Here is a 25,696-nt window from a genome sequence, read left to right on the forward strand (position 1 = left end):
TTGATGTTAGACTTTCGTTCTGATCTATGGCCGTACTTGCTTTTGGCTTTGATTGTCATGATATGTTCTAACACCAACCTCATCAGCTGTGTCGATACAGCATCCGATCGCCGGTCGATCGCCGGTGACTCTTGGCTCTCCCTGGTGAAGCGGCCTTTAGTTTTTTCTTTCTCGCTCTGTAATAGGAGTAATTCACAGAGCGATATAGTCTAAGTGGTCTTGTTCTTCATGTTTACACTATGTTCCCCAAAAAACAACCTACTCGTAAATGACAGCCTATAATAAAGATTGGGTTTTGCTCAAATAGCATCTCTGTGTTGTCGCTCAAATTTATTTCAATCGTATTAACGCACTGGCAAGATTGCTTGCAGCTATCTTGTGAATTTTGCTCTTCTGAATAAGATCTCACCAAACATGCTTTGAGAAAAAGAAAGATAACAAGGAAAAATAATAGCTCGGATAAATATGCCTTTCGCCACAATTTGGAAAAGTGTCACGTGAATCATTCGTGCTCGTCAATCGAAAAACATTTAGTCGGTCAATGAGCTCCAAATCTCATTTGAGACTAAGTTTGCCGCTCCATATCTTCGTTATGGATGGTCTTTTGAAATCAATTTATGATTTTTCTCTAATTTCTCCAAGAAAATATTGTTGCAAAAATCCTTCAACCTCTGGCCAAAGATCAGTCTGCGCTTTGCGGAAACAATTTTTTTGGGCCCATGGACTGACCGAACAGCGCTTGCCCGGAAAAGGACAAGTTCTGTCAGCCGGCCACGTGTCGGCAACTGTACAGAGCTCTGCCGCCCCCGGATTGCTGACGTGGACTTGACGACATCCTCGCGACGAAAATCCTTAAGCGCGCCCGATTCACGTGAGCTCGTCGCATATGCACCGGTGGATTAAACGGGACCCTCGCGTGGGACCCACCAGATCTAACGGTTCGCGTGAACCGGATTCAATGGAACCGGAAGCAAAGAACACTTTCTCAACTCCCACCACCGCCACCAACACCAACATCAATCCGACAACGAAAGACCCTGTTCTCTCACCTCCCTCCCACAACTTTTCTATCCCATCCTTTGCGTCTCGGAATCTCTCTCTCTCTCTCGCTCTCTCGATTTCTGTGGAAAGCCGGAGGAAACTCGCCGGAGGCTCCGAACTTCATGCGAGCGTCGCTCGCCGGCGGGAGCGGGCTCCGACCGGTGATCGCCGGCCCGCGGTGATGGGGGTCCCGAGCGACGACGCGGTGCTGATCCAGAAGCCGAAGAAGCCCGGGGAGCCCCACGTCGTCACCGTGAATTGCCCCGACAAGACCGGCCTCGGATGCGATATCTGCAGGACCATTCTCGACTTTGGCCTTTACATCACCAGAGGAGGTAAGACGAACTCGCGATACGTGACTCTCGCTCTCTGTGGTGTTTCTTCACTTTCGGTTCTGAGAATTGCTTGCGGAATTGCTTGGTTTGAGTCTGCTGAGATTCTTTTTGCTGCGTTCGAGGTCGCCGCGGCTCGTGTCCGCTGTTGTCTTTACATTTTATGCAGGGATTTAACAGACAGCTTCCTCGTAATCTGATTAAGGTGTAGTTTGTGATTTGCAATTCTTTTGTCCTTGTTCTGTCATTCTCAGTTCAGTTTGATTGACTTGAAATGTCGTAATTAAGATATAACAAGGAGCTCCAACTCAGGGTAGTTACACATTTTTAGTCACTGAAGTAGTTGTACTGCTACAGACTGATCTCTTTCGAAAGAAAAGTAAAGCAAATCATGCTTTTTAGCTCGTATATGGTTACCAATCTGGTGGCTGAGTAATGGGCTTTCTTTTCATAGCATCCGATGCATTTTTTACTATCCTGAACAAAGTAAATTTCCTCAATGGATTTATTAAAGGGGAGAGCTACTTCTGCTTGCAGATGTTTCGACTGATGGAATATGGTGCTACATTGTATTGTGGGTGCTTCCACATACCAGCTCACTCATTGTGAAATGGTCGAACTTGAAAGACCGTCTTATGTCCGTATGCCCGTCGCGTTCATTGCAATTTTACTTTAACCAGCAGCCAGCACATTCTCCGTCATCTCCTGTTTATCTATTGAAGTTTCTCTCTCACGGCCGCAAGGGATTGTTACATGGTAATCTTGGGTATTATGTAATATAAGAATGCTGTTTGATTTGTCTTTTGAAACTGTGTTCAAACGAATTTGAGTTTGTTTCAGATGTTACTCAAGTTCTCTGTGAGCTCGAGCTTGCAATTCAAAAGGTGAAAGTGACCACAACACCAGATGGGAGAGTCCTGGACCTCTTCTTCATTACTGATAACATGTAAGAACATCTGTCTGAATTATATTTATTTGATGTGAAAGTTATGCAGATTTTCCATGCATTTAGATATACAGCTTGTTAATACAGGTTGGTTGTTACTTGCAGAGGCTTTCTTGTTATTATATTTCAATGCAGCCATATGTTTTTCCCTTTCGATCTATGTCCATAGTGTTTATATGAGGACAGTAAAAGATTATCTAGCAATGGTACGACATCAGTTGATGTAGTAGTTTTTATTTTTCAGGGACCTTCTACACACGAAGGAACGGCAAGATCAGACATATGAACAGTTGCATGCAGTTTTAGGTGAATCGTGTATCAGCTGTGAACTCCAGTTGGCAGGCCCCGAGTATGGGGGCCGTCAGGCTATTCCAACACTCTCTCCTGCAGTAGCTGAAGAACTTTTTAGATGCGAACTACTTAAGAATGAGATTCGTTCACAAGCTCTAAGTCCAGACTTGACAAAATTGAAGAAGACCAATATCACTGTAGACAATTCTCTGAGCCCAGCTCATACGCTGCTCCAGATCCACTCTGTCGATCACAAGGGACTGCTCTATGACATTATGAGAACCTTGAAAGACTGCAATATTCAGGTACATTTTGATAATTTCTCTATATTGTTGCCCTTAATGTTGCAATTATATATGTCACGTCTTTGTGATGCAGCCTGGACTTCTGCTTGTCAGCCTAACTTGGTTGTAAACTAGCAATTCTAGAAAGAAATATGCTTGCCCTAGCTTATCAAGTCATCTTTTCCGAAAGGAAAAAAGAGAGACAGGAAAAACGCTTCATCATTGAGTATTTGGGCTGGTTATTTTTGGTCTAAATTTTGTAGAGATCTCATTAACGGATGGCCCGGGGGCACTTGTTAAGTATACTTACAGGAAAATGTTTTGATTTTCAATATATTGATTGCACATAACACGAGAGAGACCATGCATTGGAAATTTTAAAGTTTCCTTAGGGGCACTTATTGACAAATCCATGTTATATTCCTATTGCTTTGGTGCAAGAGAAGTAAGCCTATCTAGATCAATAATTCCTTTGGTGCTTCGTGTCTGCCCATAGATTTTCCAGAATCCTTATCAAGTGAGCGATAGATTCATGCTTAAAGATGTCAAGTTGCACAAAGTTCCGATAAGAATGTCTAAGCACACCCGCCTGTATGTTCTTCTATGTCGTGTTACCCCTGGGTTAAGGCCTCTGATGCCTAAGAATTGCAGCTTCATGGATTATATTGGTCAACTGATTTATAATTCCATCCTAGATGTCATCACTTAATCTCTTTTGTATTAGTTAATGACTTATTGCTGTTATAAATACTCCCCTGATACAGATAGCCTATGGTCGATTCTCGCCAAATGTCAACGGGCATCGGGATCTAGACCTTTTTATTCAGCAAAAGGATGGGAAAAAGATTGTCGATCCTGAAAAGCAGAGTGCACTTATTTCTAGGTTGAAATTGGAGATGCTCCATCCACTACGAGTTATCATTTCCAGCCGTGGGCCGGACACCGATTTATTAGTAGCTAATCCTGTTGAGTTATCTGGCAAGGGGAGACCACGAGTTTTCTATGATGTTACCCTGGCACTAAAAATGTTGGGCATCTGTATTTTCTCGGTAAGCATGACAGCCCAAAAAGCAATATCTGAATGACTCATGAGCATATGAGTACTTCTATGATAGTTTTTGCCGTAAATTATATTTGTCCGCCTTCCATCAAGGCGGACAATTATATAAATAACTGGTGAATAAACACAAGCAAGCCTATCTGGAATATTCTTAAGTACAAGGTTTGTTCTTGTGATGCCTGATTTCCAGCTTACAATAATTTTATTCGTGCCTCTTGTATTGTAAAACCACTTTTCTAGATTGCTCAGATTGTAGAGTTGATAGTTCTCCTTGGCAGGCTGAAATTGGAAGGCATTTTGCATCAGATCGAGAATGGGAAGTATACAGATTTCTCTTGGAAGCGAGTTGTGAATTCCAGTTCACAAATGCAGTGGCTAAAAATCAGATTGTGGATAAAGTTAGAAGAACCTTGATGGGGTGGTGATAATATCATTGACCTCTGTGCATCTGGACCATAAGTCTTTCCGTTGGGGCAGTCGCCCCCATTTGCCTTCTAGCATAGAGTATGTATAACTTGTTTATACAGTGCATTATTTGTGGCACAGGCTTGTATTATAGCTTCCTCCTTCTCTGTATGCCAATTCTTGTACGTCAAGCGTCACTACATCGTAGAGAGGATGCCATTAGTAAATAAGTTTGCTAGTTTTCTCGACTAATGATGAAGTAGTTTGATTGCCTTTTTGTGGGCTTCTGGTGTCTAGTCATTGGATAGCGTCTGAGGCTAGCCATACTGTACTTGTCCAGTAAAGCAATGAACTGCACAAGCTAAATTGCAATTCCCGGAACCAACAAGCTGGATAGGGAAAAAAGAAAAAAATCACAGGCAGAGGTGAAGGCAGAGAAAATGAGGTTAACCCTGACCGCATTCCTCAGGACCAGTACGGTGGACAGAAAAACAATTCGCAGTTGGGTCTGCTGTAGCCGATAGATTAACCCTATCTTACTTAACTTCTTGTTGGCCCGAAAAATTGATCATACTCTTTGGATACATAGCTTCTTTTATACCGCTTTTTTAGTACATATTCTTTGATTAAGCGGATCAATGAGAATTGTTTGTCATATTTGGTTTCAAAGTGCACTGGCTGCAGTCTCATCTCTTTACATGGAATCAGATGACTGGTAGAGATGCTATATATAATAAAGAAACGATTGTATCCGCTGTCAAGTGCTAACTACAGGCGCGTGCCAGAAAAGAAGCTGCATCTTCGTCACTGTTTCAGTTCGTTCCCTATTTTCCATTTCTGTAGGTTTTGTTGCACCGACTGAATTGAGATATGCAAGTTTCTCAATGTTTCATGGGCTACAACGAGGAATTGGTATCATTTTATTGCCGATTCACTCGGAAAGCTGTAGAGAAAGGGGCATCAGCTGCTCAATGTGAAGTTGTTTCTTCAGGCATTCGTTCCTTTGCGTGTCGGATTCCGATCTGTCATTGCTTTTTAGCAAGGTTTGGCTCCTTCGCGCGTCTTCTGTGAGTAGCAACGAACAATCGGTGACAAAGGATAAGGATGCCTTTTGTTCTCTTGAATTGAGACGTATAACCGAATAGTTCCTATTAACACCTTCCATTTTATCGTATGTGAAATTCGCGTCTTCCCTTATCGCACTCGAAAGTTCCACGATCAAGCCGGTCAAACTGTCCATCTGTCACTTCGTTATTCTGTTCATCAATCTAGGCAATGTAGCAAGACATTCCAGAATGAAAAAAAATTACACTAAAGATGGGCCTATCATATTAGCCAAGTATGCGGACGAGACTCCCTGTGGACCGACGATTGCAGGATAAGAAGAATCAATCGGAGGGGGCGTCGTACGATATTCGAAGAATCACATATTATAAACAAATTTATTTAGCACATGATATGAAGTAAATTTTTAACTTAGGGACTGTTTGATTATATGTCACGTCCACCGGTAAAGATCTCTTTGATGGTTATGCCAGAGAGGGAGACAGAGACCCGTGGTTAAACAAATTGGAATTATTTGGGCGTCCTTTTGGTCTCTTTCAATTCAATCCAAATCAAGAACGAGGAACACGTGGAATGTGTCAGCGACAAGCATCTCACCCCCACCCCCGCCACGCCATCGCGGCCATTCCAATTTCTCTCTCCCCGTCCTCCCTCCACCGCCTTCGTTGCTTCCCCGGTACGCCATCTCCTTCCTCCGCTCGCCCCCCTCTTCCTCCTCCGTTCCGTTACAGTTCGGGCGTCGCCTCTCGCCTCTCGCCGGCGGAGCTGAAGATCGACACGCTGCGCAGCGATAGCCGGCTGCGGGGACGGGGAGGAGCTGGAGCTTCGGCCTCTCGGTTTCTTTCTTCTTCTTCTTCTTCTTCCTTTGAGTGGAGCGAGAGCGAGCGAGCGAGCGTGCGTGCCCCTAGGGTTACGGATTCGGAGGCCTTGTGGTGTTGCGACTTTCCATTGCTATGAAATTGGAGGTGTCGCCGTCGGGAGGAAAATGCCGAAAGCTGCTTGTTCGACGCCCCGGAGCTCCGCTTACCTCAGCGCTCTGTCTCTGGAGATCGAGAGAAAGCTTCAGCGGGTTCGTTCTCCCTTTTGATTTGGCCTCTTCGAGTCAGTCCGATCACTTGACTTTGTGTGCCGGGATTCGGCATCCGAGATTCGCCTGAATAGTCGGGTTTTTGTGTTCGTTGGATTAGCTTTCCTTTCCCGTAGCACCGACGCTGCACGATCGCGATTTGGCTGAAGTCTGAGGACTTGCTTAATGTGGCGATATATTAGTTGATCCGACATCTAAGCTGTGGTTTAAGTACTTTGTTGTGCTTAGCGTTGCTAATTCCGAGTTTAGATTGTTGTTTCCGTCTTTTTTAGTTATTGCCTTGGAGATTCATGTGCTCGCGTTCCTCTCTCCAGGCTCTAGCTTCCGCATCACAGAGGCGCAACTTGTTGCAAGAGCTGTTTGCCGATGTAGCATTGGAGGTTGACGATAGAGCGAAAGGTGAGCTGCACTCGAAAGAGAATTTGAGTCTGGTTCCTTCATGTTCTACTTAAACATCCGAGGAAAAGGCCAAAATTAGGACCTATAACTATCATTGCCGCTGTTCGGTGATAATCATAGGTTATGGTGTCTTCTTGCTTAGGTTAAGGTGTCTTCTACATTCGTTTAATTTGCCAAAACCTGTCTGAAGATTTTGTTAATGCCCAACCTGACATTCTCGGGGATGCATAGTACAATTCGATCCTAATATGACATGTAAGGATCACAATAAATTATGATATTGTAAAAAATGCGGTGCGACCAGTGACAAGTTTGACTCGGGTGAAAGTCAGTGATTATGAATTCATGCGGCATGAATTTGTTAGAGCTTTGTTTCTGGGAGCAGTCTGTTAGCACTTAGAACGCACAATGCATGTAATGGACCATTGGTGGGTTATCTACTCATAACTAAGCATTATGTGAATTCTTCTTGATCCTCATACGGATCAATGCGTGTTTCGGCAGCTCAAGTTCTCACATTCCTGTTTCAGGCTTACGAATATCCTAGCTTCTCATTTTCCTTAATTGATATTGAAAACAGATATAATTCTCAGCAGGGAAGAAGATTCGATATTGCCTGCTGATGATAGCGTTCATGGTCAATTATGCTACTTTGACATCCTTGCCGATTACTACGTTTGCTCGCCGGAGAGTGGAAAACCTATTCTTGATATGATTGTGCAGCTCTGGAGTCAGTCATTTGCATCTCATATTTTCTCCCTTTTGTTCCACAAATGGGTATGAGATCTTGTCCTCTGCTCTTTTAGAATCTCACTGAAGTCTTATGATCTTGTGGTCATGATGTTTTTGATCAGATAGGACAGCAAGTTGAATAGAATAAATTTTGACGAAAGAATGATGCTTGTGTTTTTCCTGCTCATCTTCCCTTCGATGAAACTTAAATTCATCAATCCTAAATATTAGTACTACTACTTGCTCTCAGCTTTCAATGCATAAGTAATCATCCTGTCTTGTTTGCTTTAAAGCATATTTCTCACAGACCAGTTCTCTCTGATGAGAGTTTTGATGAAGCATTTTGCATGCTTTAAGTTGCTTCCTTCCTTTTATTGTGCTATTATATATCTTTTTCGATGCCATGCTCAGTGGGAAAAGGGTTTGTGAGATTTTGGTGGGACCATTGCAAACTGTTCTAAAAGCTTAAGCTATTAGATGAAGGCGTGGTTTATTACTTAAATATTCTAACACTCTTCCTCACGCGTAGGCTAGACTTTGGCCTAGCCTTAAGCGTGGAATTATGTAATTAGGGAGGCAAATAGGGGCCTGGAAAGATTCGAACTCAGGACCTCCTGCTCTAATATCATGTGAGATTTTGGTGGTACCACTGCCAACTATTCTAAAAGCTTAAGCTATTAGATGAAGGCGTAGTTTATTACTTAAATATTCTAACAGGGTTTAATATTTGCATGCATTGTTATTGGCAAAAACTTTTCAACGGCGGTGCTGCATTAGTCGGCTTTTCTTTATTGTTAAACCTTGAATATAATGAGATTGCATGGGAATAGGGGATGTACATCTTGGAGGTGGTAGAGGACTTGAAGAAAAATAGGTGGTGTTTGAGAGCATTCTTTTACATCAATTCTCTTCATTGACAAGAGGATCTTAAGAAAAATATGCCACCCTTTCAATTTTACGCAGTTTCATGCTTATTTATTTTCAGCTTTTCCGCTACTCACTCAGATGCTCAGATGTTTTTCTGGTTCCTGATAAAAGCAAGGCTAAAGATGATGCCATATTGAGAATAACCTAGGCTAAGTAGTTCACAGGAACGCATTCTCTATATTTTTTTAAATTAGTTCTTGAAGCAATGTCCATGAGTTTTTCTGAGAGTGTCCTCAAGTATATGACATGTATTGAATTTATTGAATTATCTAATGCCTAATCTTGTTAAAGATCTTTTTGAAGTGTAATTTTACCTTAATTTATGTAGCTTTTTGAAGTTCAAGTCGAGAATCCGGAGGTGCTACTGCGTTACTCATCAGCTCTTGTTCAAGGTGCTACAAATGTTTTCTGGTATGAAAAACAGCAATTACTTGCCAGTTGGTATTGAGTGGTTATTGGGTTTAGCCTTTTACATAGAAGGGGTGCCACTGTAATTGTAAATCATAGATTGAACTGTCAATTCAGAATGACAGAAAACAAAGTGGCAATTGTTCTTGATTTTCTTGCAAGTTTTAGTTTGCGTAGTTTATAACCTTAGTTGTTTGTTTTTACATGGATAGCAAAAAAAAAAATCATTAAAACCATTTTTTAGCTTTGAATTGCTACATCCTTTTGATGAGTTCTTTCAATGTTTTTAATGGGCTATCTTTCAAGATTTGCCATTTGTCTGTGAATCGGTGCCTAGTAGGAGATTTGTATTTGGATACTGAAGCACAGTGTATATCTGTACCCATGAGAGAGAAAGAGAGTTGCAACGGCATGATAGCAAGTCTAAGTTTACTTAATTTCAGCTACTGGCAATATCTGTAAACTTTTGGTGGTGGGTGGTAGGAGACCTACTAATTAGATTAAGAAACACAAGGCTTTGTCTTGCTGATGGTATTGGCCTTACCACAGGATTGACATCCAGACGAATACCAGGCGGTTTCAGACCCTCTTTTGTGTAAGAATCAATATCCTTAGTAATGTGTCTCATTCAACCAGTGTAATCCATTTAAGTTCAGTTTAAAGCTGGTGTTTATATTGGCAACGATTTGATGGTCGTCTTTTATGGTTGGATGTGCAGTATCTACTTGAAGAAATTGTATTGGAACCAACACGGCTCAATAAAATTCCTGCGCAGGTGAGGAACCACTGCATGAATACTTTGTATGTTATTTGACAATACTTCACAGTGACATTAAAGTAGTGTTCTCACGATAGGTTTCGTTTACTCCACCAAGGCTTGATTTTAATAAGGAAGCCTCTTTGTGTTATTTCAGGCCCAGCGAGATCTGTATCTGTTACTTTCAAGATTCATGTTCTTCTACAACTCAGGTAGGCTTGCTTTTTAGTGAATCTGATTCTTATAATTATGATGCAGTAGCTTATAAACTGTTCGTTTGTGTAGTTATTCTCCATATGTTGTCCATGCAGCTGATAAACTCGAAAGCTTCTTGAAGAATTGCCCTCCTTTCTCAAATGCTTTCCTGGTTGGTGGTCCGGCAGATATATTTGTCATTGAACTTTCAGACCAGGTATAATTTTGCATTGTAACCTAAGACGAAAATTGTCTAGCCTGTATTGCTTTTCCATAGGATTAAAATGTTTCTATTTTGATCAGCTCCAGAAATTGAAGGTGGAGCCTGTGCTTATCCATTATCTATCGCAACTCAAGTATCTTCAGGGTAATGCTGCTTTCACTACTAATCCTATGTATTGTTACTTTTGGTTGGTTTACCGATGTCGTATAGTTTAGTTTATGCAGGCATGGAACTGCGAATGGCTACTAGTACAAGGTTGAAAGCTTGTTTGTATAGCTTCACCTCTCCTGGAGGTCCAATGTATCCCACAAGAGCTGTTCGCCATGCCGCTTGGGATGCGCTAGATCTGCTTTTTCCAGTAAGCATTTTAGTTTATCCAATAAGAAGCTCCATTTATAGAATTAGTTTTGTTTCGATCAAAAAAAAAAAAGAACTAGTTTTTCCAAAACATGTATTTTTTATATAGTTGGATTCCTCTGGGACTACTAAAAGCAAATGCTCAAAACTTAAGCTAATATTCGTCTTACCGGAAACCTGTATTAGGCAATTTCAAATACCCAGAGTAGCAATAAGTTTTTTTCTCAAAATCTGCTTTCTCAGTCTTCGCTTTTAAAAAATTTTAGTACACGGCCAATCTTCAGATGGCGTAGTCACTTTAAGTTGTTCTTGTAATTTAAGAGTAACAATTTGACAAGATATTTGATTGCATAAATAACTGTATGCAGACGGGGAAGACAGAACTTCAGGTTCTCCCTCTGAGTTTTGTTATAGATGTGTTATAACATTTGCCACGATATCATTTCACAGGTGGGGCAGTACCCTCGACATCTCATAAGTCTATTTTTCCGGTTGCTATATCCATGGTACTGGCCGTCTTCGTGTTGGCACTTTGTAGTCTCGTGCATTAAGGTGCTTCTGTATGCTCTCATGGGGTTTGTATTTTCTAGCTGGGAAAGGATGAAGAGGCCAAAGATGGCTTAAATTGTGCATTAGGTTTATTTTGAAAAGGTTGAAGAGATCATCTTCTCCATATCATAGTGTTGTGCATTTGCTGACCTTTTCCTTCTGTAACCTCTCCAGCTGAATGAGTCGGTGTGAGTGTCCATTATCATGAGTGTCAATTTGCTCCATTCATGTAATCGCCCAATCATTTACCCCAAGCCATGTCTTCTGAACATACTCTTAACACAAATGGTGCTTCCATTTCCAATGTCTCTCGGCTTCCTGCTCGACATAGGTGGGAGGCCAAAGAGCACAGGAGCTCTTCCTGCTGATGCTCAGAAGGCAAGAGGGCCTGATGGCATAGTTGCTTCATAAAATGTGTATTTTAACTGGTAGATGTATATGTTTCGTTTCTGGAGGAATGAGCAAGGTGCTGGAGCTGCTGCTTTTTCCCCCTTTTTTATTCGGTTGTAATTTGAAGAAACGCTGAGATAGAATCGTTTGAATATGGAGCATGTCATGCACCAAAAAGGTTCCGTTTATCTGTTGTGCCCCGAGCCAGCCGGAGAAAAAGAGAGGACGGGCTAATTAAGAGATGAGGACAGCTGATCATGGGCTGCCCGCCTATTGAGCCCGCCTTAGCAGCCCAAGGGTATTCTATGAGCCTGATGTTTTGTGTAAAAAAGATGCTAAAACGCTTTTAAATATGGGCGATTGGCGTACCCGCTACGATGTTAGAATCGTTAAACTCCCTTCCATTGGACAATTTACAACAGTTATTTTTATGTGTCAACTAATCTCAGCTACCGTGTAGTGTACAAAATCTGTCGTCTCCAATCCGCGAGTACCAAGAAAGACCGCTATGCATCTCACTGTTTACCTCCATAATTCCTGGTAATGTTAGTCTGCATACGGGCGGTAGCGTCAATGCTGCAGACTAGCAATGGTTCAAATAGGAGTGAAGGGGCAGCCGCTTATACAACTAACAGCAGTAACCAGTCTTCGTACCGGCAACAGAGTTGAAGCTGCCGCCTCCCGTGTGGCAGCAGAGTCAACGGTACATCCAGTCAGGAACATTCCTCATGTGCGTTCGTGCTTTCAGACGTAGCCTTCAACTCCCACCTACTCTCCCGTTCTCTCCAGTCAACTTAAGGATGTCAACGTCGGCACCGAGGTCCATGTTTTCACCTCTGCATCCTTACCCTCACTCATTTAATTGAAGAGAGGTCTCATCCAATAAAAAAAAATTAATCGTAGTGGATTTTTGACGAGGTTGGTGTAACGATACAATGGGAGTTTCAAGGAGAGTCGTGTGGGAGGGGACTTCAGTTTGATGGAACAATGGGATGACAAACCCGCGAGCAGAGAAATTGGAGATAAGGCTATAAAAAACCAGCCAATAAAAGTCGAAATCTTATGAAACACTATGGACACACGATGCCTTGCGCGTGACAAACACGTAATCAAAGCATGCCCCAACTCGCCAGCATCACAACCTTACCCAGTTTACCCATTCTGACACTACGCATGATATGCAACTTCCACGCCCTGCCGCCTTCGGTTCGTGCCCAAGCAATGCACGAGAATCAAGTAACACAATATCAACAGTAGATACTACCAAACGAAAGCTAGATACCCTGGAAATTCCCAGATAATTTCTATTGAGTTTGTTCTCTCTTTTTCCCCTTTTTTTCACCTACCCAAACAGCAACGCTAATCAAACCTCGACCTAGTGAGGGAAAGGCATATTTACATCGTCATACAAGGGGAAGATGAGAGGACGAGAAAAAACAATGTGCGCATAGAACCGTTGGACATAGATCCAGCTTAGGCATTATTCCTGCAGCAAGTTGTCGTCAAGAGAACTGCAAGAAGACTTACACGGAAGCTTTAAAACATCCAGCTTCGCAGCAAGGTCTGTTGGACGAGAAAAAGATGCTAGAAACATACCAGCACATTCCCGAATGATGTCAAAACACCATCGGCGTTTACCAGTCTCAAGGTGCGTAGGAACCACGGGAAATTCCCTTGTACCTCAAGATCAATGGGTCAACACTGGAAAACGACTCGTCCACCAGAAAATCCGAAGCCCCTGGTCAAAGTTCAGGCTATAGATGACCAGGACCCTTCCACGCAGCCATGTTAGAAACTTATCTGCTCATTTCGGATCATACGGCAATTAAGTTCGTCCAGTACTGGAGAACTATCAGGTGACCATTCAACACCAGGTCAACGGAGAGAACACATGAACAATCTCCTGCCTCATGAAGGGAAAAACCTTTTAGCTCCATGCCTTTAATGCCAACACGAGAAGACCAACTCACTCTATTTCACCAACTAGATTTGGCAATACTTGGAAGAAGACAGAGAGCAAGCTACCATAAGTTACAAGTCACTATCCTCAGAGAGAAGTGCAAGCCAGATAACCATGACATAACTTCGACATAGGACACAAGGTAAAACCATTAAAGATCCTCAAATGGAGACACTATGCACCTCAGCAAAATGAAACCTTTAGCAACTTCTGAAAATCAGTCATCAATCAACTTTCACAAACTACAAAAACAAATATTACAATATACAGCCGTATCCTCGAGTCACTAAGCTGCCTGGTGCTAATGGATGATAGTTAAGACAACTAATAATTGACAATTCCAACTTGAAACAAGCACCCACAGATTCAGTATAATAACAGTCAACCAAATCCAAGAGCCCAATCTTTAATACAGAAAAGATTACCGCAACAAATTTCTCCCAGAAAGGCATATAAAAAAATAAGGAGGACAACATTTCTGATCCTAAAATTCTAGACACCTAGAGCGGGGTAAAAAACAAAGTCACAGTGAAACCTACCTTTAATGTCCAGCTCTTAATGTGATGCAGTAGCTAAGAAAGACGGCAGCTGCGGTTGATTTTCATGCAAGCTTACTAACTCCACATCTCACAGCAAGCTCCTTTCCATATGCTTGGGCAAGAGCGACATACGAATGTTGCATAGGGAGAACGGCATTGGTCACACTAAAGAAGCTGAAGGAACCAAAAGGAATAATTGCAGATTACATACTGAAGCTGTCCATTAACCCTCATAACTTATGTCTCCAAGTCACAGAATAAAATCCCAAACTCCATAAACCAAGGTTCAAGAATTCACTTTATCCTCCTCTAGACACACTTAATAGGCAAAGTGGTCGCATCATCACAGACATATCACTGAGAACAGAAAAGACACCGGATAAGTAGAACGGCGCTCAATTTGTCTCCATCGCTTCCGAATGGTACTTCTCTAAATCGGCGTCAAGATCTTCAGCTGATACTTTCTCGCCACGACCTCTTCCCCGTCCACGACCCCTTGCAGCAGGTCTACGGCCACCACCGCTGGCGCCACCACGTGGTCGTCCAATAGCACCTCCCCTAGCTTGTCCACTGATTACATACATTATGAAGAACAATGTATCAGCAACATGATTGATGAGCAACAGTAGACAAATTTCTGACTTGTTACAACTTATAGGCACGGGCAAGTTCAATAAGCATTCACAAGTGCATAGGTTGCAAACAAGAACCAAATGCGCTGTAATGTTACAGAGGACTTCCAACAACATGCCGCCAGTATAACATGCAATCCATACTTTACATTATTCATGCAAAAGTGATGATATCAAGGAAATTGAATCAGTATCACCAAGAATCATCAGTCACACAAACACATCAGAAGACCTGAAATTAGGAAGTACTTTGTGGCAAGCCAAATTCCTAGCATCCCACACTGACCCAAGAGAGAGAAACTACCTTAAATATCGATATTAACCATCACCAAGAACATGGAAAAAAATATTCAAATGAGAATAGAATAAAAAAAATTCTAAAAGGTCAAAGTATTACAAGAATTTGTTTCTAGATGTACAACCAAAAAATTCGCTAATATTGGAAAAAATACATAAAATAAAAATTGAATCCAAAGAAGTTCAATAATGGAGAGGAGAAGAAGGGGGAGGAGTAAGAAGAAGAAGAATATAGTTTTAGAACCATTCAAACCTTGTGATTAACCTTTTTTCCCCGATTCCATGACTAATCATCAATCTTCAAAAAGCATGAAAAGAACGAAAAATTTAAAGTGCAAGGAAAAGAAAACTAGTCCATTCCTCAAATAAAAATAATTAAGAACAGCAGATATTCATTCAATCAAATAGAAAATCCGCTCTTCATCATCTCTCAAAGGTCAAGAAGAACAAGTCTATGCTCTCTACAAATTTTCTGAATCTCAGAAACATCTGGGTTTGCTAGCTCAGATTTATTATCAATTGCCTTCTAGAAAAGGAACTTTCAAGGGGCACAATAAGACTCGTCAATTCAGTCCAGCTAATGAATATTGAGAAAATGATTTTCTATTTTTCCAAGGTGCGTTCAGTTACAGTCAAATAAATTGTTTTTCCAATCTCTGAAAGATAAAGCAAAACTTATATAAAAACAACATTCAGATGGCTATGGGTGAGATTGATTATCTTTGTTTTCCGTATTACTGAAGAGAAGCTTCACACTGAATGAATAATGAACGTTCATCTAAGACTTTCTCTTGTAAGAACATTTCATCCGGAAATAAATGCATCCACTATTGGTTTTGACTAGCGGACACTTATTGAAATTATATAATTAACGTACAAGTAAAAGACAGTGCAATAAAAAGAAGCTAGAACTGATGTTTTTTAAAGTATACCTTGGCACTTTTTAATTTTTTAATTCTTGGGTAGTTTTGCTTTGAGTTTGAAAAGTAACCGAGTATTTTCTTGCTACCAACGTGTTAAAAATTTCAGCCTTGGAATCGATAAGAACGATAGTCAAGCTTTTTTGAAAATTTAATCAGAGACCAAAAGAAAATCCCTTCTTAAAAGGATAGTATAGATGTATACAATTAGCATTCTAGCATACTGAAGTAATCAAATCTCACTTTCGTGTAAGAAACATTTAAATGGATCAAACAAAAGTTAAATCAATTTTGCCGGTTTATGGAAAAAAATTATAAATGAACAAATCCAAATGGCAAATATATCAAGTGTAGAAGCAACCGAAAAACCTACTGATGGGCACAAAAGACATAAGTTTTATGTTTACACATTCGTGATACATCTAAGTCCAAGGATTTGAGTATATTTGAGAATTTTGCTATCTCTTTATATCTCATGCAAGCTTCATAGGATGATATGAAGTATGACAACCTGAGAATTGTTCTACCTGCCCTTGGCTTAGAAAACACGGAAAAATTATCTGTTCAAAGGGCAAGTCAAAATATTATAGCACATACCCTCTTGGAAATCCATTCAGGTTTCCAAAAGAACCATTTGAAACGACAGGAGTAGCAGCAGGAGTTGCGATGTTTGTTCCTACAATCTCTATTTTCATTGGCTTCCCATCAAGCTGAACATTGTTGTATCTCTTAACAGCTGCCAAGGCATCCGTACGGCGTGAAAAGACCACTTCTGCCGTACCCTGAAGGAGTTAAAGGCTTGCTGAGAATAAACTGGGAGAAATAATTTTTTATCACAGCAACAGTCAGGCAATAGCTTTATAACAATACCTTGGATCTTCCACTCCTATCGTAATGTATCGTATGACGTTTCAGGTCACCGACCTCAGAAAATAGTTCCTGCACGAGAAAATCCCAACAGAAAAGGAAAATAATTAACATTTACCGCAAAATTCCCATTGCTCACCGAAGAGCACATAAATGACTTAACTGCACTTTAAGCTGTATGATATAATAAGGAAAATGACAGAGAAGAGAAACAGATTGTCTCACACAGACTAAAATGCAAATTTCATAACTGCTAGGCACTAGAAGCTAGACACGGACATGGACACATAACACCTCAAACTTTTAAAAATGTTCCGTAGGAGAAAAGCATGCGAGCAAGAAAGGAAAATAAGAATTAGATTGCTAATTTGGGTTGAATTTTTTTTGAGCTCTCAGGTAAACACCAAAAGTTAAACTGACCAGCTGAAATGAATGTAATAATAACACAACAGCAAGCCACAACAAGAACATTCTTCCCATGAGACAGCGAACAAAATACATGGACCGACACATAATATCAACTACACAGATTAAATCATACTTTTTTAGCAATGGAGCATACTAACCTTGGTTTAAATCAATAAACAACGGCAATATACTTCAATTAACTAGAGCCAGACGATAAACTACACGTCGCTCGTACCAAAATCCAAGCACGAAGCGTCAAAATTAGGGCGAAAAGACTCTGACACTCCACCGTAACAGTAGATCCACACAATTTCAACCAGCAAACGTCACAATTTCCCAGATTTGCGACAACCTCGACCGAGAACAGCCATAAACGACGAGATAACAAAACGGTTTCGGCTCAGAGTAGCAGGAAAACAGAAAATCGAACTCCGTTACCTTGACATCTTCGTTCGAGACGCCATAATCCAGGTTCGATATATAGAGCTTCGTCCCGGTCTCTATGGCGGAGGCTCGACCGGCTTGCCCCTGGAACGCTAGGCCCTGATCGGCGAACATATCGTGCTGCCACGTCGTCTCCGGCGCCTGGACCCCCAGATTTTTTTTCCCCGGGGAGAGAAAACAACCAAAACACGCCCTCAGAATCTCAAACGACGCATCGAAAGATCCAAGCTTCGACAGGGAACCGAATCGAGCGAATCGATTCGCCGTCGCACAGAAATCGCGAGCTCTAAAAACAACAGTAGTAGTTGGGAGCGGGATCGGGGGGGGACCCGTGAGCTGACCTTCGCGGCGGCGTAAGGGTTGGGGCGGGCGGCGGCGCGGTTCGGGGGCGGCGGGTGGGGCCGGGCCCGGAGCCGGAGCCGGCGCCGGCGCCGCGGCCGCGGCCCCTGGGGTTGCCGGATCCGGACTTCTTGTTGCTCTTGATGATGTCGTCAAGAGACATGTCGAGGGCGCTGGACATGGTTTCTCGGATTCGGATTGGAGATGGAAACCCTAGGTTGACGGACAGAGAGAGAGAGAGAGAGGAGGAGGAAGTGGCTGAGCTTTACTCGGAGGAGGAGGGCAGGAAAACGATTTTTATAGGACGACCGAAGTCAACTGAAAAGATTTTAGTAAAATGAGATGTCGACGATGTGCCAGAAAGGTGTCGTGGTGTAGTTGGTTATCACGTCAGTCTAACACACTGAAGGTCTCCGGTTCGAGTCCGGGCGACGCCACTTCCATTTCCTTTTGTTTTTTTTTCTTTTCGCTTCTCAAGAAATCAACTCAGCCGTTGTTCTTTCGCCATAGCTTCTTTACTACGGAGAATATGCTTGCCTTGATCTTGTGGGACGCACTTGTTGAATTCTCATTAAAGGAAGGTTACTGAAAATTCTTGTGCTAAGTAAGATGCTTAATGTTTGCTTAAAGAAGTTAAAGCATTCAATTCATAGATCCCGCTTGTTTCTTCGACCCAATAAAAGATCGGCGTATACTTAGTGAAAGAGTTTTCATTGCGATATTGCAGAATATATGGAATTCTTCGAAACTAAAATCATCAGCGCCCTTAATGTATGATCAAGGCAAAGCCTCGATGCTTATTCTTTCAGCCCTTATTGTATGATTTGTTCTGCATTGGCCCTCATGGAGTCATCTTGAGATCATACACTCATACGCTTGATATAAACCTGGAGTTTCACATCACATATGGAACTGCAGAATGTTTGGTCAAACGTGTATGTAGTTATCGTGCCGATATCTCTCTCTCTTTCTCTCTAACATTTGCGGCCTATTGCATGGTCCATATGTAGCTTTAAACTCATAGCAAGTGAGCTTATTATGAGCCATAGTAGTAGACTTGCCAAAATAGATCATAAATCCATTTCTTAACTTATATATATGATGGGTTAAGTTATTATGTGGGTTACTTATATTCAATAAATGAGTCATAAATGGGATTACAACTTATTTAAATCCAATCTACCTCCATGATTCTCTCTTTATTTTCTTTCGCCCTCATACGATCTCATGTTCTTACCTCAGTTTAGGGTATTAATTTATCTCGACCATTCAGCACCATCTCATAGATTTGCATGTTTTTTACCCAAGGAACAACTCCAAAACCCACCCGTTTGACGGTCCAGTTTGTAGCCTAATAGACAAACACATGCATTATTTGGCATAGCCATTTTCCCAGTGTGTTTTTTTTTTTTTTTGCAATGATGATTCCCGAATTATGGTTTTTCCGCTGGGGTTTTGGCGCTGTTCCTTCTAATTGCAGAGGACAACCATGGGGCTATTGTCAATACGACCTCATTGGCCAAAGGCCCGTCTCATCATTTCAGCAGATCCAGTAATTATCATACAATCATTTTGGAGGCACTTGGCACGTTCCACCCTTAAATAAGATCCAACCATTCCGAGTGCTGTCTGCAAGGAAGGAAATTGGCTTCGAAATGAGAATGCTCAATCTTTGAGCAGCGAGCTGATCCCCTGTTGGCTCATGCTCTGAACTTGGATTTTACGAGCAATTGATGTGAAAGCACATAGAAATGAAGAACAGTCCCTTGTGTGCGACAAGTGGACCTTGCCAAGAACAACTTGTATCTCATAGAAACGAAATTATTACATTCAGATCTAAAGTTTGCTATGCGGACCAGTCTGGCCGTCGAGTCTGTGATCGAGACCGAGCAAACATGCTCAATGGATGGCTCTGAACATTTTGTACTGATCCGAAGAATTGGAAGCGTCGCCGAAACAAAGACAAAAAACGACTGGAATTAAGACGAACAGGTACAAGATTGTGAAAAGAGAATTGTGGTCCTACGAAACGTAGATAGTCCTGAAGTTCAAATACTCGTATGATGGTGTGCTTGAGCTTACGTGCTCCTCAAGTACGCACTGCCAAAGGGTCCATGGTTGCCCAACCTATTTAGAGCCGACAAAGGGTCAACGGCCGGGATTTATCCGGTCGTCACCACCTCCTTCATCGCCAGCCCGACTGCCGGAGGACTCCATTGCAGTTGCAGATGCACAGCTTCTATCACCAAACCCTGATGCCACGAAAAAGTAAAGAGAGAGAGCGAGAGAGAGAGAGAGACCGGGGGGAGAAAGGAGAAGGGATTTAACGATAGTGGAGAGAGTATCTTCTAGGCATATACTCGGAGCATTATCTTTGCTTGATCCATTCTCTTTTGCATGTGCTTGTTATTATATTATTTATTAGCCAGATGTGGCTGTCTCCGATTTTGCGACTTTATCTTCTACCCAAACTATAGGGTTTATATAGGTCTTTTATTCGTGTTGTCTTCCTCGATCGATTGGTTAAAGCTTCTGGTTGGTTTATCTTACGTGACGTCAGGATCAGTTTTCACTCCACATCTATTTCGCGTGTGAAGCTCCCTGCTCATCAATTCGACAGGCCGTTCTCAGTCCGATTTGAATGTAAAATGGGGTGGTAAAGTTTCTCATAGGGCTTGTCTATGGATTTATGTGAATTTTGTTATGTTGTCTCATTTCACATAAAATTTAAACTTTTGGATCAAACGTAATCATGTATCTGCACTGATCGGTGACCTCTCTTAATCAAATGGAGTTTAATGTTCGTCAGATTATCAGAAACATCAGCTGCTGTTGGTGAGTGGTGATGAGACTTTGAGAGTTAAGGGTTCGAAGTTGTCACAAGAAGATCTTGAGCAACAACTACAGGATTTGCAGACCGTACGTCGCACGCGTTAGCATGTTTGGAAGTCGATTATGAACGAAGAGACACGTCTTCTTTCAGCACCATTCTCTTCTCAATGATCCTCACAGATTGCACGTCTTCTACTCAAGGATCGTAACCACCACATGCATATTTATTGTACTCAAAATCAGAAATAGTTTCCATGCCCCTCGTGCATTTTACTTTGTTGTCAAAGAAGAAAACCTTCGAAACAAACATGAGGTACATTGAGCATCGTATGCCAAAACAATATAGAAAAAAAGTTGGATATCAAACTCTCTTCCTCTCCTCTTTAAATTAGGACATGTTTGATAATCTCAATAAGTGCTGCAAATTAAAAATTGTTCAATTAATTGTTTTGATTTTGTTTGATAACCTTATTAGTGTTGCCTTAAAAGATTCAATTGAGTAAAAAATTCACTTGATCTATTAAGTAAGGAAGTGGCTGTGTAATTTCGCTCAATAGAAAAGCAATGCTTGTCATTCGTTGATTTCATGAGTTAGTCATTCTTTCGCTGTCAACTCAATCTTGCCATTATACAGTTAAATCCCACTAGTGATGATTTCAGTTTCATGTTGGTGCTGTAAAACTAACTCGTCTAGTGATTTGTTGTCCAATCTAGTATACCTCCAAGGAAAATAAAGTTAATTATGTTAGGAATTTGATGCGTTCATTGGTGTGGAAATTAAATAATGGAATCTGCACAGTAGAAAATGTGTGTTGTCATGATCATGAGCAAGTGGGTACACAATGCTCCGGCTATAAACAAAGACAAAGTTGCAGACCAGTTAAGGACAGCTCGATTTCCTCTATTGCTTGAGAAAGTATTTTTAACTTCGGGTGCTTTTCCAATAAGCGCACGCGACAAATTTGCCCCCAAAGATATAATAAACACATGAAAATCATCAACAAATTCTCTCGAGGACGAAAAGTTACCCAATCTTTAGGATAGACACCAAGGCTACATTTGGTGAACTGGATATAACTCTGGATATGATAATTTTTATTCTATCCAGTGTTTGAGAGAAAACTGGATTTGGATATGTTCGAATATAATCCGAATAAAAAAATACCACCTAGGGAGTGGGATAAAGCCGGATAAGATATCTAATACGAAAAATCGAGAAAAAAAAACAGAAAACAGGAGAAAAATCCCATGGACTCGCTTCGTTGTTCACCGTCCGACATGATCCCCGCCAGGTTAGGATGAGCCTGGTTCCAGAGTAGAACCTGGAACCTGGAACCGGTCAGGAAACTGGAGAACCAGACTGATGGGAATCTGTCCAGTTCTAGGTTCCAAAGTATGCATGGTAGATTCCAAGTTCCAAAACGTGGGGAATGGGTTTCAATAGGCAGGTTCCAAGTTCTAGTCTAAAACTTGGAACAATTTTGTGTGTTTTTTTTTGTCTATGTCTTTGTGTAATCCTGTAGGATTCTATGGTGTTTGATAATGAGTTTATAATATGGAATTACTAGTCTGAGCTTCCATTTTATGATTAACATTTTTACTTTGTTAATGTTTCATATTCTTCGTATGTCTAAATATAAGTTATGATCAGTGGATTGTAGCAGCAAGTAGTGGTCATTAAAGATAATAATTTACTGTAATCGTTCAATTAATAATACAGGTGGAACCTAAGTAGACCCTGGAACCGACATTGAAACCTGTGATAGGATAGGTTTCAAGTTCCAAAGTATGCAGGGTAGGTTCAAAGTTCTAAAAAATGAGGAACCTATTCCAAAGGATAAGTTCCAGGTGGAACTTGTACGGAACTTGAAACCGCTCACCTCTACTGCCAGGTTTACACCTCTCAGTCGACTTCTAGCTTGATTTCTTCCAACAAGTTTTTGTTTACTTTTTTCCTAGCAGAAGGCCACATCCTCTTTATGAAAATTTTCAGCGCTCTCTCTGCGAAAATTTTCAGCACCCGTCGTCATCGAGAGTTTCGATGAACATTGCTCTTGTTTTCAATCATGCTTTGCTTTTGCTTCAATCTAGATAAAAGGATGATGGTAATGGGTTAAATCGATGGCTCGCCAAGGGGAGTTCGTCTCTACAACCCATTTAATTTGGTGATAATGGTCATCGAAATCGAAATTCGGTTTTGCTTGCCAGGACTTTTTGGGTCTACATCTCGTCAACAAGTTCTTGAGTTTTATATTTTTCCTTTGATTTTCAATTTTAGGTGTGTAATATGTTTTTTTTTTTTGTAACCGAGGATCCGCCACCATTTCCCGGGGACGAGCCCGCACAGGTAATCGGGGCGCCTATACCTCGGGGGAGACTAGCCCAGCAACCCACCGCCAGGGCCCCCCACTTAAATTACGAAACCGAGCGGGGATTCGAACCCAGAACCTTTCTGAGGGAAGGAAAGCGCCCACCAACTCGGCCATGCGCAGATGGGTAATATGTTTAACTCTGTTTCAGAGAAGAATTTCAGAGAGGAAACAAACTCAGGTATTGATTTCAGAGTATTGTTCCACAAAGCAACCTGCGAAGAAGGAAGATTGAGCAATCAAAACGCGAACATAGAGAAATGTAGCTGTGCACACCTGTGGAATTGTTAGTCTCTTGCCATTTCTGGAGGATGAAGATGATGATGGTCTGTGGTGTCTCATCTTCCTTCACCACCGATCACGAGAGAGAGATGAGTCGACTGAGGCCGTGCATGTATTTCAAATTCTCATTTGGATAAATATTTATCTAAATCTAGGTTATATCTAGACATTATGATGACTCTCACCATTCTCAACAAAAGACCGCCAAAGAGAAAGGACCGGAATACAATAGTTTAAGGAGAAAATAGAATGTAATATGATAATTCAGTAACTTCAACGGCAATCAGTGAGCGGATAAGCCGGCTAAGATGGGGGATTGAAGGACCTCAGGGAGTTCATTTTTTCGATCATACACACCCGACACGATGTTAAAACTGTGTTCTTAGCTGATAAGAATAGGCCCATTACTGCATAGGCCCATGGTAGTTTGTGCTTCTGATCAGTCGGTGGATGCAATCCTCTGTTTACCCAAAAAGTCGATTTCTAAAGCGATATGAAGATTAGTCATCAGTAAGTGGCTCGGTAAGAATTCGACAAATTTTATAAATCAACTTTTGTGTACCGATTTCAAGGAAGAGAGGGCCCTGATTCCCATCTACCACTTTGCACGGAGTGTGAATCCGTGTTGCAGTTCTGCATGACTCCATGTTCGTGGAATTACTACCATCCTAAACATCTTCCTCGCCCGTACCACCGGCAAATTTCTCCTTCTACGATGTGTGTTTCACCGCCACCACAATTGACAAGGACTTGAGGATGAGCCCTTGCCAACTTCTACGACGACTCTCTTCGTGCTTCATCGCGGCTGCAATTGACGAGGACTTGAGGATGAGTATGAGCCCTTGTCAGCGCCGATGAGAATTCTCTCTCCGATCTCAAAATTGTAGCAGATTGCATGTCATAGACCTCGAATCACGCCGATGGCTGTCGACCTCGGAGCATCCCCGAACCGAGACCCGTTGGCGAAGGAATGCAGCCAAAGGGGGGAACATAAAGAGGACAGCCGGGCGTACAGCAAAAGAAAAGACAGATGAAGGGGGGGAAGGGGGGTGGCTGGAGAAAATCAGCAACGGTGGTACCGCGAATTTTTTTTCCTTTCATGGACATAAGGCGCGTATCTAACAGCTCAATAAGAGGAAAACGGAAATAGGACCAATGGTCGCTTTTATCCTCAGTGCCATGTCCATTTCCTTAAGCAGTATATGAACGTGAATAGAAAAAAAAATCTCGCCTTCGGCAACTCCGAAGAAGCGCTCTTATGCAGTTGCATCGCTAACGTTCAGTTCTGAATTGCCATTGTCATCACATCGAGCACACACTTCAGCTGTTAATCATCTTCGGATCAAACAAAGAGGCCAATAAGGAAAAGTTCAAACATATCATGTGTTCATGTAACAAATGAATATAGCGACTCTGATTCGAAACATGAATCATTGAATTCGAAGAAAGAAAAGAAAACTGTCTGCGCCAACTGGAAACTGCTTTGTACACAATCTACGTTCTCTATGCCCCTACAAAACGAGATCCAGCACCAACGACGGCGCGACCTTTCCTAAACGCAAGGTCAAGTTGTCCTCGGTCAGCGACGAGTTCAAATCCAAGCACATGACCCTCTTGCTGTTCGATTTCTTCAACACCGGCACAGGCTTTGTTGCGGCCGCGACCGCCGCCAAGCTCTCGGCCATGGCGGCCCTGTGCCTCCTCATGTGGCCGCCGAGGGCTTGGCCGATCGGGAACTCGAGGCCGCATATCAAGCACGCGTGCGTCTTCGGCTTGGCCGGCGAGGAGCCCCCCACGCGGCCGAGGTGGAAGAGGTCGCCGGAGATCACCTTCGGCTTCTTGTGACTGGCCCTGTGCCCTCCCAGCGCCTGGAAGGACGAGAACTCCCGGTTGCACGTCTTGCACGCGAACATCCGCTCCCCGGGCCGCGACCCGCGGTTAGCCGGCCAAGGCGGCGAGCCGGCGCTGTCGCCGACTCGGGAGAGGAGCATCAAGCAGTTGGCCATGGCCAGGGCTTCGACCTCGGCGTCCTCTCTGTCTCTCTTCACCATGTCTGCTGTAGTTAAGAGAATGTGAAATCGAGGTGTCTCGCTTTTCTTTCTGGTTTCTTCTTTTGCTGCTGAGTTGGGGATGACTGGGTTAAGTATGAGAGTGTGCTGTGGAGTGCGCGGGTCTTATATATAGAAGGAGCGGGTGACCTATGTGCTTACGCTAACTGAAGTGGCGAAAAGCCCTCGAGTTTTCTTGGGGAGTAAAGCAGGGAGGTCGCGTGAACATGAAGGGGCAAAACATGGGAACGTCCGCCGCCGCCAAAGGGAGAGAGAGGGTACAGCGCGTGAGGGCGCGCGTCAGGGTGAAG

The 25,696-nt window shown here is 42.2% G+C and overlaps 4 protein-coding genes and 1 non-coding gene across 8 annotated transcripts; 3 read left to right on the top strand and 2 right to left on the bottom strand.

Moving 5' to 3' along the window:
* The first annotated feature begins 1,040 nt into the window (after window positions 1-1,040).
* Window positions 1,041-4,634, top strand: LOC115689864 (ACT domain-containing protein ACR9). Its single transcript, XM_030616041.2, has 6 exons — window positions 1,041-1,376; window positions 1,911-2,129; window positions 2,214-2,319; window positions 2,564-2,915; window positions 3,659-3,943; window positions 4,233-4,634. The coding sequence occupies exons 1-6, from the start codon at window positions 1,223-1,225 to the stop codon at window positions 4,377-4,379; spliced, it is 1,263 nt and encodes a 420-aa protein (XP_030471901.1). The 5' UTR covers window positions 1,041-1,222; the 3' UTR covers window positions 4,380-4,634.
* A 1,389-nt stretch (window positions 4,635-6,023) lies between these two features.
* LOC115689853 (uncharacterized) lies at window positions 6,024-11,887 on the top strand. 4 transcript variants are annotated; one of them, XM_056309223.1, is made up of 11 exons: window positions 6,024-6,493; window positions 6,826-6,910; window positions 7,491-7,687; window positions 8,898-8,980; window positions 9,527-9,572; window positions 9,696-9,752; window positions 9,892-9,946; window positions 10,046-10,146; window positions 10,233-10,296; window positions 10,377-10,510; window positions 10,619-10,846. In XM_056309223.1, the coding sequence occupies exons 1-11, from the start codon at window positions 6,410-6,412 to the stop codon at window positions 10,763-10,765; spliced, it is 1,053 nt and encodes a 350-aa protein (XP_056165198.1). In that variant the 5' UTR covers window positions 6,024-6,409; the 3' UTR covers window positions 10,766-10,846. The 4 variants fall into 4 exon arrangements, with proteins under 4 accessions (XP_056165198.1, XP_056165199.1, XP_056165200.1 ...); XM_056309224.1 differs by lacking the exon at window positions 10,619-10,846 and adding an exon at window positions 11,390-11,887 and having other exon boundaries at window positions 6,026-6,493; XM_056309225.1 differs by lacking the exon at window positions 10,619-10,846 and adding an exon at window positions 10,878-11,144 and having other exon boundaries at window positions 6,027-6,493.
* A 2,240-nt stretch (window positions 11,888-14,127) lies between these two features.
* LOC115689854 (THO complex subunit 4A) lies at window positions 14,128-18,130 on the bottom strand. Its single transcript, XM_056309226.1, is given in 6 exon segments — window positions 14,128-14,517; window positions 16,394-16,578; window positions 16,667-16,735; window positions 17,510-17,656; window positions 17,857-17,903; window positions 17,906-18,130. Coding segments are annotated over 6 exon segments (753 nt in total). The 5' UTR covers window positions 18,036-18,130; the 3' UTR covers window positions 14,128-14,342.
* An 87-nt stretch (window positions 18,131-18,217) lies between these two features.
* Window positions 18,218-18,291, top strand: TRNAV-AAC (transfer RNA valine (anticodon AAC)). The gene has a single exon. It is a non-coding gene; the product is annotated as a tRNA-Val (tRNA).
* Window positions 18,292-24,700: 6,409 nt separating this feature from the next.
* LOC115689892 (zinc finger protein ZAT8-like) lies at window positions 24,701-25,484 on the bottom strand. Its single transcript, XM_030616080.2, has one exon. The coding sequence runs from the start codon at window positions 25,386-25,388 to the stop codon at window positions 24,849-24,851; it is 540 nt and encodes a 179-aa protein (XP_030471940.1). The 5' UTR covers window positions 25,389-25,484; the 3' UTR covers window positions 24,701-24,848.
* Window positions 25,485-25,696: the final 212 nt, after the last annotated feature.

Source organism: Syzygium oleosum, unplaced genomic scaffold, assembly GCF_021117445.2.
Source record: "Syzygium oleosum isolate NSW1041296 unplaced genomic scaffold, Sole_v2.1 Sole_v2.03, whole genome shotgun sequence".
NCBI classification, from domain to species: Eukaryota; Viridiplantae; Streptophyta; class Magnoliopsida; order Myrtales; family Myrtaceae; genus Syzygium; species Syzygium oleosum.

Coding starts and splice junctions, on each gene's coding strand:
- LOC115689864 (XM_030616041.2), top strand. CDS start 1,223: ATGGGGGTCCCGAGCGACGACGCGGTGCTGATCCAGAAGCCGAAGAAG. Junction 2,916..3,658: donor TGAAAGACTGCAATATTCAG/GTACATTTTGAT, acceptor CCCCTGATACAG/ATAGCCTATGGTCGATTCTC. Junction 3,944..4,232: donor TGGGCATCTGTATTTTCTCG/GTAAGCATGACA, acceptor TCTCCTTGGCAG/GCTGAAATTGGAAGGCATTT.
- LOC115689853 (XM_030616026.2), top strand. CDS start 6,410: ATGCCGAAAGCTGCTTGTTCGACGCCCCGGAGCTCCGCTTACCTCAGC. Junction 6,911..7,490: donor GGTTGACGATAGAGCGAAAG/GTGAGCTGCACT, acceptor TATTGAAAACAG/ATATAATTCTCAGCAGGGAA. Junction 10,147..10,232: donor TCATTGAACTTTCAGACCAG/GTATAATTTTGC, acceptor TATTTTGATCAG/CTCCAGAAATTGAAGGTGGA.
- LOC115689892 (XM_030616080.2), bottom strand. CDS start 25,388: ATGGTGAAGAGAGACAGAGAGGACGCCGAGGTCGAAGCCCTGGCCATG.